Source organism: Asterias rubens, chromosome 7 (assembly GCF_902459465.1).
Source record: "Asterias rubens chromosome 7, eAstRub1.3, whole genome shotgun sequence".
Classification (NCBI taxonomy): Eukaryota; Metazoa; Echinodermata; class Asteroidea; order Forcipulatida; family Asteriidae; genus Asterias; species Asterias rubens.
In genome coordinates, this window is record NC_047068.1 from 2,179,787 (window position 1) to 2,191,394 (window position 11,608).

The 11,608-nt window shown below is 36.6% G+C and overlaps 1 protein-coding gene across 1 annotated transcript; it reads left to right on the forward strand.

Moving 5' to 3' along the window:
- Positions 1–1,126: 1,126 nt before the first annotated feature.
- On the forward strand, positions 1,127–11,397 carry LOC117292664 (rho GDP-dissociation inhibitor 1-like). Its single transcript, XM_033774800.1, has 6 exons — positions 1,127–1,224; positions 3,458–3,646; positions 4,116–4,196; positions 6,162–6,238; positions 7,097–7,160; positions 8,793–11,397. Exons 2-6 carry the CDS (start codon positions 3,463–3,465, stop codon positions 8,987–8,989), a joined length of 603 nt encoding a protein of 200 aa, XP_033630691.1. The 5' UTR covers positions 1,127–1,224; positions 3,458–3,462; the 3' UTR covers positions 8,990–11,397.
- The last annotated feature ends 211 nt before the right edge of the window (positions 11,398–11,608 follow it).

An 11,608-nucleotide genomic window follows, 5' to 3' on the forward strand; every position in this document is an offset into this window, starting at 1 on the left:
GTCTAGGTTGGGTGGGGTTGGGCTGTCTGGACATAGGGGTGTTGGTCTGTCGGAATATAGGGGTGTCGGATCATATGGGGTTGTTGGAACATAATAATAATAATATAACAGGTCTTATATAGCGCATCACACAGTGTCTCGATGCGCTTTACATACAATAACAAAGAGTTAAATGTTAAACAGGTAGGTCTTCAGTACAGTTTTGAATTCAAGTTCAGTTCTAGCAGTCTTGATGTGTTGTGGGAGAGAGTTCCAGAGAGCAGGTGATGAGTGTGTGAAGGACCGATGTCCATACGTCTTGGTTCGAATGGCAGGAACCTTGAGTAGCAGTGCCGAGCTGGAGCGAAGGGTGCATGATGGTTGATACGGTTCAGTGATTTCGCGAAGGTATGACAGTGACGAGCCGTGGATGCATTTGTACGTGACAAGTAGAATTTTGAAAATGATGCGCTTATGGAACAAAGAGGTGTTGGAACATAGGGGTGGTTGGTCTGTCGGAATATAGGGGTGTCGGAATATAGGGGTGTCAGATCATAGGGTGTCGTAAAAATAGGGCTGTAGGAACATATGGGTGGTTGGGTTGTCGGAGCATAGGGGTGTCGGCGCATAGGGGTGTTGGAATATAGGGGTGTCGGAATTAGGGGTGTCGGAATAATGGAGCACCTATTTAGTCATAATTACTCATATATCATGAATATGTCTTAATTGGCATTGATAAGTCATAAAGAGACTTGTTCTAATTCCTTATGTTATAGGTCAACCATTAAGAGTCGTGAGGCTTTTTCACAACTCAGTCATTTAGATATTTTATAGGCCTCCTTAATTTCTGTTTTTTCTGTTAATTTCTGTTCCTTAAATTCTTCTTATGTGTAAATTGGCCAACAAGTTGTCCCGAGGTAGTGATCTTTACGTGAGAATAATAAAATGCAGCATAATATCTGTAGGCAATGTTATGACTGCAAGGTAGGTAAACTCGTTTCTACTAAAACGACTTGTGCTAAGTCTAGTTGTAGTACTTGTTGCGCATCGATGGTGTCCAACATTGAAATGGACAATGCGATTTAAGAGAAGAGTACCAGCAGGCAGCAGCCGGCCGATGAGGGCGCGCGAGAGGGCAGGGTGAATATACAAGGAAATAAAAGTACTTTACTTCCGACCCTACTATCGACGAGTAACTTCTTCTCTCTCAAACATTATTTAACCGGAAAAGTCGTATAAAAACAGGTAGGTAATTGTGGTTACAAAGTCAACCAAGGACCAGTCACTTGTTGTTTTATTTATTCTTTTTGGTGATTAAAGTAATAATTGTGGTGGTGAAGTGTTTACTCATTTTACTGCGTGTATTAAAAAATTAAATGACTGCACTTCTAAAAACTCTAAGATTTATAAGAAATGAGCAGTATCTTATTGGACACCGTTTTGTATCCAGTTTTGCGCTGTGGTATCGTAGCGTCATACGTTATCGACCCTCACTCATATGTTTTCGGTCCCCAACTTTGATTCCCGTTTACCGCAAATTTGTGCAAGCTGCACCGGTGACAGAAGCTATGCAGTTTACTCACGGTCTGTATTTTCATCAGGCTTAATCATGCTGAAAATAAAGTTTCCTGTCGTTGGTTATGCTCAAACATTTATAAAATGATTGATTGATTTTTGGTACTAATCACTAGTGCATTATTATGCCAACATTCAAATGAGTCAAAGAAACATCATCCAACCTCGAAAGTTCAAAACAAAATTACTATCTGCTAGATTGAGTTTCATTCTGCTTTAGTCAGTAGATGGATCACGTGAGATGGTTACTATTTGGGATTCTATGGTGTGCAAATGTGGGGAAAATGTTAAAATATTTTAAGCGAAAATGACAACATTTTTTTTTATTTATTTACTGCATAACTGTTATAAATTCCGATAAGCGTAATAAATATTAAGTCTACATTAAAGAGAAAATATAGATTGGTTTCTTATCTCCTGAAACCAAACATTACTGGTCTGAAATGGGGGAAAACGGATTGTTTTGAAGTGTGAGTGCATCGAGGGGGGGGGGGGGTGTTTTTACTTTCATGCCTTATGATATCTCTGGATTCTAATATAGAAGCCATAATGCCTTAGGACAAAAATGTAATTAAATTTGTTAAGTACTAATTGAATAATATTTTTGATTTATTTTGCACGCCATACTAGCTTCTGAATACTCAATAAAATACCAACCAATGAAAGGTGTGAAAACATATGACGTTGCTCCAATGTCGCGCATGCATAAGCACTGTTAATGGCGGACTGTCTCTCGCAACGTAAAACCAAAACTTTAAAAATGTCAACACACCATGAAGTGAAAGTGTTATTGTTAAAAAATCTTCTGACAGTGACACTGTACTCCTTCCCTTGATACTGCTGGCCAAAGTAAGCAAGCTAGTCAGCAGATGGGTACCGGTCACTTCGGCACCTTGCAAACTCGGCACCTGCAAACTCGGCACCTTGCACACTCGGCACCTACAACCTCGGCACCTTGCACACTCGGCATCCACAAACTCGGCACATGTACAAACACAAACTCGGCACCCAGTTGAAAAAGTTCGATTTTTTGACACTGCGTGGTACGGTAGGCCTTATTTTTATTTAAAAGTTCAGTCCCACTATAGTTCCATAAACAGCTTGATCCTGTTATAAAGTTAGAAGTAATAACATTACAAATATTATTGGAATATAATTATCGTAACGAACCAAAAAATAGAAGCGACGTTATATAGCACGGGACGGAAAAAATAACACTGAAGGGAGTGTCACCATATGCACGCCATGAGCTACCACGCACAGAACTGTCGCAGAACCGTCGAGAAATTAGTCCCCCGATCACGGCCGGCCGGTGCCTTTCGGCAAATCATGCAAAAAATCCTTCGAAAACTATTAACCAAACTAAACAAACCCTTATTTAACTTATTCAAAGCCCAAAACATAAAAATGGCGCCGCACTTTTACCGACATGGACGCAATTTCAGCCTAAAAACAACACTAATTTTAAAAACTTGTTGACTGAACACGGTGCGGGCGCCACGGTCAATTTCCTGATGGGGGCCCAAATTTTCTCGAGAGTCGGGGGAATTTTTATCAACTCCCATATAGCTAGTGATTTTGCCATTAACAGCGTTTACAAAGCTACTAACTACCAAACCATTTTTTATTGCGTAAGTACATTAGTACACGTACGTTACTTTATTTTTTAAACACTTCACTCTTCGAGGTAATATTCCTTGGTGCCGAGTTTGTTAGTCAATAAAACGCCGGTGCCGAGTTTGTATGGTCATCAGGTATGGATAGATAATTTGACTTAACTTTAGGGAGACAAATTGGAGACAAACAAGTTTAATGTAAATATGTTGACATTTTGAAAAAGTACCCAAATCCTTTAATGTCATATTACACGTGAATGTAAAGTTTGTTGTTATCCTTTGGTCAGTACCCATGGCAGATGAACCTGAACAACCTGTCGCAGTGGCAGAGGAGGAGGAAGTAGGTGATGAATTGACACCAGGATACAAACCTCCAAAACAAAAAACACTAGAGGAAATCACCAAACTGGATGCAGATGATGAGAGCTTGGTCAAGTATAAGCAAAGTTTACTTGCTGGTGCAGACAAAGTTTTAGGTAGGCCTATACTTCCTCTGTCCTTCACTTTATATGACAGTTGAAATGTCTAACATTTTGAATGGCCCCTAATGTATAATTGCCAGGACACCAAACATATGGCAGTCCTCAAGTTAGTTAGGTGCTCTATCTGCCATCCCACTTCCCTCAGCTACAAAAAAGCAATAAATGACAAAAAGTGGTGGCAGCACGGCATTTGCAGATGGCGTAATATATATGTTGACAAAAACAGGGTATCAAATTACCTGATTCGAGATTGAAAAACGCAAGACTCCATAACGCAAGATAAAAAACCTAGTTTGATGTTTAATAACGCAAGATAAGGTATGTCAGATATAAAAAAAAAAACAAGGAATGTTTTACACAATAAATTAAGGGCTTGCCGGCATGAAAAACAATGTACCTGTACTTGTTGATTTTGGAATGTTTTATTTTAAACCATTTTTTGTTTTGCTTTCTCACATTGCAGATGAAGGGGGTAAAAATGTCATTGTAAAGGCTTTGGTGTTTGCTCCAGATGGACGTGATCCCATATGTCTTGACCTAACAGGTAAAACTTTGCAGGAAAATGTTTTAATTGATCCATAACAATTTATTTTTGAATAGTGGCTGATAATCCTGGTGGTAAGTGATGGTGTTTTGGAGCCTGAAGTGCAATGTGAAGGAATAAAATAGATAGATGTTTGTTAAAGGAACATTACAGAATTGATTTTTGCTAACAAAACAGTTGCTGGCAGTGTAAGCACTTTATGTAATCCACCATATAGGCCTACATAAACTGGCGAACTTGTAGAAGTTTGAGATCGATCGGCCATCTGGGTCACGAGAAAATAGTGAAAAACCGGTTACAAATTTTGCATAGCCAAAACAAAATAAACAAAAATGAATAAAATGCTCACTGAGCGATAAACTCCAAACGCGAAATAAGATTATTTATTTCTTATCAAATATGACATTTTAGACAGAAATATTTCATGGGATGTTTTCTACTATGATCATCATTAGACTGTGTAAGTTTTATGTAAATCTGTGATCTTCACGATTTTTGTTTCTTACCAAATCTGTAACGTTCCTTTTACATGTTTACATCCAATACATTAGACTTACTTACAATATTATTTGCTTACTTGCAAGAGGCATCATAGCCACATGATTGGCAGTGGCAGCAACAACCGTTGTGTTAAACTCAAGGCTTGTAAAGTTTAATTTATCCCCCGAAGACATAAAATGTCTGTTACATACACAAAATGATTTACTTGTTTGACACACAAGCCACCCATGCCACCTCAAACAACTGTCGGTGCTTCAGTGTATTTAAACACCGAAGATCAAGCATGTCAAGCATGATTGTAGCAAGAACACATGTGATCCGATCCAAGGTTATTTTCTAGCCTTGTTTTGAGCAGTTCACTCTTTTTTGTTTGTGGCAAGAATAATGAAATCCCGATCGAACAAAATACCTAAAAGTCCTTTTTTCTATAACTTGATAGACGATCGATAGAGTTGTTAATTAAACGTTGGCAAGCCAATCACTAAATCAATGAACATTTCAACAATTGCTGCAACATTGCCACTTACATGATTTGCATTGGGGATAAAGAATATTAATTTTCTGGTTTGTACCCATACACCGATGTGTGTTAGCACTGTATACTAAGACAATGCTCTAGAATTGCAAGGGTCGTGGGTTCGAATCCCACCCTAGTAACATTGTAAACCTTGCGCAGTGCACTGTATCGCATGCTGATTTATATCCATGTTAGTTTCATTGCAACTTCGCGCACTTGCGCGTACGCGCGCTGAAAATGTATAAATTTTGAGTGCGCGCGTGTAACAGATGTGCGCGTACAAACTCATTTGTCCATGGTCTTGTTTAATAATAATAATAATAATTATAAATTTATAACAGCGACATGCTACATGGACGCTGAGCTCATTTGCGTGTTTTAATGCACAAAGAACAGCTATCGTCCAATCATCTGCCTCCTTTGACCCCAGTGAAGGCGCTGAACAGATCAATATTTAAAAGAGTCACTGGTCTCAAAGATCAGTAATGTGATTAACGCACGAAAGAGATGGGAACCATCAAAAGCTCAAATATGGCCCCTGAACATGTCTGGAAGTATCGCCGAGAGAAAAGTCACAAAATTTGGACAATTTTAGCTGTTTAAATCGCTAAAAAAGGTATTTATTAATGGGAAAAACAGTGTTCGTACCCGGTCTTCACTGCGTGGTAATGACCTTGGTTGGTGGCTGGCGCTGTTACTGGACCTCGCCTACGGCGTGGTCCGTTATCAGCGCCAGCCACCAACCCGGTCATTACCACGCAGTGAAGACCGGGTCCTCGCACTGTTATTCCCTAATCGTGTATGGGTAAAAACAAAAAAATTAATATTTGTATGATTTGGTTTTTTTAATTTTGAACCCCGCTGGCCGTGGGATACCACCAGATTCAGGGTGGCTACCTTCTTTGTGCTACAATTGAATGATTTGATCCTTTCTCTTTAACATCCAGGTGATTTGGCTACCCTGAAAAACAAACCCTTTGTTTTGAAAGAAGGAACGTCGTACAAAATACACATCGAATTCAGGGTGAGTTGATTAAAGCCGTTTTAATAATATTTATACATCTGAAAAGATGGATTAGAGCAACCAATTAAGTGAATTGGTAATGTTTATATATCGCTAACATTCATCCAGTATATGAAATTTATATTGAGGCAACAATAGAAACTATGTCAAGGTAAAGGCCATTAATCCTAGCTGTGCCTCTATAGCCATTCAATCCATGATCCTATACTCCACTAGGGTAAATCACAATACAAAGAAAGACAATAAATGTAAAGGAATAATGAAAAACATTTAAAATATCACTTGATTTGGGGGATTTTGGCAAGGTCTGGTCGTGGTTCCTTTTTTGTTTTAAAGGGTATGGGTGCTTTTTGTAACACAAAACACAATGTCCACAGACTTAATTTCGAGACCTCAAATTCTAAATCTGAGGTCTTCAGGGAAAATTACTTCTTTCTCGAAAACTATGTCACTTCAGAGGGAGCTGTTTCTCACAATGTTTTACACCATCAACCTCTCCCCATTACTCGTTACCAAGTAAGGTTTTATGCTAATAACTATTTTGAGTAATTAGCAATAGTGTCTACTGCCTTTAAGTGCTCTGTAAGTCATAGTACCTAAAAACAATGGGTTAGAACAACCACTTTAGTGAATGTTCACTCAACTTGCTAACATGCATTGAGTAGATGACTCATTGGCAAATATTGCATATTTTTACACAAAAAAACCCAATAGCACATGTGGAATATAATACAAATATCAGATAATAAAAATTGATTATTATACAAATATTTGGTTCAAAATAAATTTGATTATTGATTTGAGGCATGCAGTTTGTTGTTTTTGTGATTCTAATTGGTTTAATGGTTTTTTGTATAGGTTCAGCGTGAGATTGTTTCTGGGCTTAGATATATGCAGGTTGTTTATAGAAAAGGAATAAAAGGTAAGAGCAAGACCTTTAATGATTAGTTAACACCAATATTGTAACATTCCCTTGTGTCAGATTACAACTCTTCATGGTTTTTGTTTTTCATTTTCTTTTTCTTTATTTATTTACCGTAATTTCCTGCGGATAAGATATGTTTTATCCGACTTTCAAAGGTAAAAAAAATCACTGCGTCCTATCTCCCGATGCGCCTTGTCTGATTTCGATTGAGTTCATTTTGATGATCACTGCGTGAAAACATTTATACTGTAAAATAATACCTTTAATTCGTCCAGGGTAATTCTACATGTTATAATTTTTCTTCAAATGAAACCGAACGTACCGACCAAAGAACTAAATCACTGTTATGCTGCTGCACAATCTTTGAAAAGATGGACTTTTTTAAATTCGCGCAAGCTGCTATTTTTTTTACCACGCAAACTTTTTATCAAATTCCGAAATGCTCGCACGATCTTGAAAAAAAAGGCCATCTTCAAAGTTGGCACAACTAGTGTTCTCTGTCTCTTGCAGCTTACAGTCCGTTGGGAAAACGTATGTGTCTGCGTGCTCGTTGTGTGACAATAAAAACTATTAAATTATGTTTTTAGAAAACAACTTTAGAACAAAAATTAAAAAATAGAAGCGATGTTTTATTTGTCATTTTGATAACAATATTACAATCTCTTCACAGTGTGGTAAGTGTTCTTATATAATCACAGTGACCCCCGTATGTGTTGATGAACAAGCAGTGATGGGATCCTACTACAAAAATACAGTTGCGATACGGCAAGCCTACGTTAGTTGACATGTTGTGTCTTGTCCAGCCGGGTGTCTTGTACATTGGACGTTAAATATTTGTTCAGTGATTTGGGGTACTGCGTCTTGTCTGCAGGAAATTATGGTATTTATTTAATTATTATTATTATTTTTATTTTTTTGGTGGGGGGGGGGTGGGGGAGGGTCTCTGGTTAGCTTTCTTTTATTTTGAAAAATTCTTTCCATTATTGGATACAATCAACTCTCGTTAATACAAGCTCAGAAGATTCACCGGTCCTGAACTTTCCCATGCGTGTATGTCTATTAAACAGAAGATGCAAGCAACGGATAATACAATGTATTGTTTTTCATACTTAAAGCGATATCTGGAAATATTGTTGTGTAACAAAATCTTACCTCCGTCAAGTTTGTTGCCAGACCAGACAGGTGGTGCAATTACATCTGATCCGAACACCAGAAATATTTCGCTGGAAACCCACAATTGAAATGCTACTTCCTTGCACACCAGGATGATATACCAATAGAAAATGTTTGCTATCATTTAAGCAAAAAGTTAAGCAAAAAGAGTATTATTGATATTTTGGGGTACAAGATGCTCAAAAAATCTGTTCTAGGAAACAGACTGTTCCGTGGCATATGTAGGCCAGCATAACTGTAAAGCATACACTCGTCGTGTGTAGAGAATGCACTATAACAACATGATCGTTATTAGTGCACAACTGTTCAGATATACAAGGAAAATGGGCCTGTCGCTCTCATAATAATGAGAGTCAACTGTATTTAACAAGGAGTTTTAAATCCAGGGTTGTTTTGGCCATAGAAAGTTAATTTGCTTAGAAGTAAACAATATGCTGATTATTTGTTTGTTTTCAGTGGACAAAGCCAAGTTGATGGTTGGAAGCTATGGACCCAAAACTGAAGCACACGTCTACAAAACACCAGGCGAAGAAGCCCCAGCTGGCCTAATGCATCGAGGTACCTACGTGGTCAAAAGCAAATTTAGTGATGATGATAACAATGCCATTTTGGAGTGGGAATGGAGTTTTCAATTGAAAAAAGATTGGGCATAGTTTGAGATTCGTCCCTTTGGTGTGTATAAAAAGTTATCTTGATCGTGAGGACATAATTCTATGTTCCCAATAATGCTTGAAATAATGGGTGACTGAGACCCGAGCTTCTCTTTTCTTTGAAAGTCAATATAACTGGTATACGTAACCTTATTTTTTGCAGTAAGTCTGGTATAAATCATTCTGTTGGCCAAGTCTTCCACCTCAACAGAATGTCTTATTTCCTCAAATGTTACCATGGGTACCTATTAAGTAGTATCTGTATGAATTACACAATAACATTAGACTTAATTGTATAAAGGTGTGGGTTTCATGACATGGCTTTTAAAGCAACATTTATCCACAACATGTTTTATAAATGTGTAACAAACTCTGACATCTCAACATTGTGCATCAAACAAAAATATTCTGCTGTTTTTTATTTTTTTTATTTTTCAGTTGTGCCTTTAGTTTACTGAAAGAGCAATAACAAAACAGTAGAAAAGTAGTTGTAGCAGTTTACTACCCAAATTGCCAGTAATATCTGTGTGTTTTACATTCTATTGCATGATAACTACTTTCTGGTGAGTGTATAAGAGTTGTCACAGTTACTGATATTTTTCATGCAATTTGTTAATGTTTATATTTTATAAGTAGATGTTTATTTTGCAGTTATCCAAAAACTAGGCCGATATGTTTTTATAGAAACAAAATATTTGTGAAACCAAGATCATAATCTGATGCAACTTAAAGACCATGTGCACATCTCAATTATCAACAATATTTCAGCAACATGTTGGTGATCAGTTTACCAGGTCTTCTTCATTATTGTTCAGTCTATTGTGATTATTTATCAGAATGAACGGCTTTGTAATCTTTTATGACTAAATCACTGTCAATGCTCAGTCGTTAAACATTGCTGCTGCAATCAACAGTCATAGCTAAAGTTACTCAAGTGACAGAATGCCATTAGATGAAAGCTCAACTTAACATGATTGATCCTTGCTGGATTAGTTATGCAACATTTTTATGCAACATTAAATATACTGCTTATTCATGTGCTTGGACTGTGTACTTAAAATGAATAATGTTAATGTGAGTAAATTTTCATTTCTATTATTCTTCGATTTTCAACACTTCTTCAGAATCCTTTTATTTCAAAGTATATCTTTGAATTAATATGCCGGTACTTTACCAACTGAGCTGTCTAGCCTTACCGAATGTTGAGTTCTTAGATACAAAACTTTCTAAATGCCAATTGAAGGTTGAGTACCATTGAGGTTAGTATATTAATGGCGAGATGACTCTATACATATTGCATGCAATGCAGTGGATATAACTTTAGTGCTTTAGAAAACATGGTATCTTTGTTTATATATGTATGGTCCATCACTTACTGTAGGTTGTAGGGCTACAGGATAACATCATGTTTATGACAATGTTCAGCCAGGTTTCAAACCTTTAGGTGTTCCATTCCATGACTATTTTGATTTGAATCATAAATGATTTACTTTTTTTGTTTGAAGTGAAATCCTCTAAATAATTTTGAATTGGAGTCTGGGCCATTGTTGCAAATAAATAAAACAAACCAATGGATACCACCAGAAGTTTGTGGAGATCCAATCCAAAGACCAATCATGTATTGCTGTAATTAGTATTATTCAGGTGTTTATAGACTACTACAAGCATTCCAATTTTGTAAAAACAGATCATGTACAATGCATTTTAGTGTGGAAGTCTTTTGTAGGTGTATGTTTATGCTTTTTATACTCATATTTGCTGGCCTAATTTTCTTATGCAATTATCTTTTTCCTGGCCATAGAATTGGACAACAGATTTTCTGACCAATGGTGAAAGAGATCAATTCTTGTACTATCAGTGAATTCATGTTGGGGTTTTCCCCCTCTGTGTATTCTAAAACAATATCTTAATATAGTTTTTGATTTATTGGTACTTTGCCTTCATAGGAAACATTGAAAACAGTGAAACTTAAAGGATGATTCAACAAGTTATTGAATGGTGAGGGACATTTTATCATTTACAAATAATGTGAAGTTAATTAACTGCTCTGCAGTAACGTTCATAAAAAAGAGTACTGTTAAAACTGTGTAAATGTAGCAAGAATTGTTGGATTGCATTTTATAGATTTTGCACTGTTTGCATTTTACATCTCAGAGAAAAGTTATTTGGTCTATGGGTCATCTCAGAACTATATAATAAGATAGTTCTATGTATGATTTTATATCCACTTTGACATTGGGTTCTTATTTGCATGTAACCAAAGTGTCTTTATGTAATTCTCATGTGTCTTAAAATCTATGTGCCTTTTCTCCTTGAAAAGGTGGATATGTAAGCAGCACAGCTTATGAGTTGGTGGCTCTGTTAGAATTTATTGTGAAAGTTGAATAAAGGTGATACTATCTGCATATTCATCTCAGTAGTTTAATAGTTTAATTTATTAATCTTGAGAAAATTTAGTAAGTTTGAATCCATTTCATCTAACTAATCTTAGAGAGACACTTTGACTGATTTTTTGCAAAATTTATTGTAAAGTTTGTTCTTGATAAAAGAACAAGTTATGATCAGGTGAGCCAGGTACATCTAACCAGCAGCCAGCTGTGTACACAATATTTTGCGATGGCA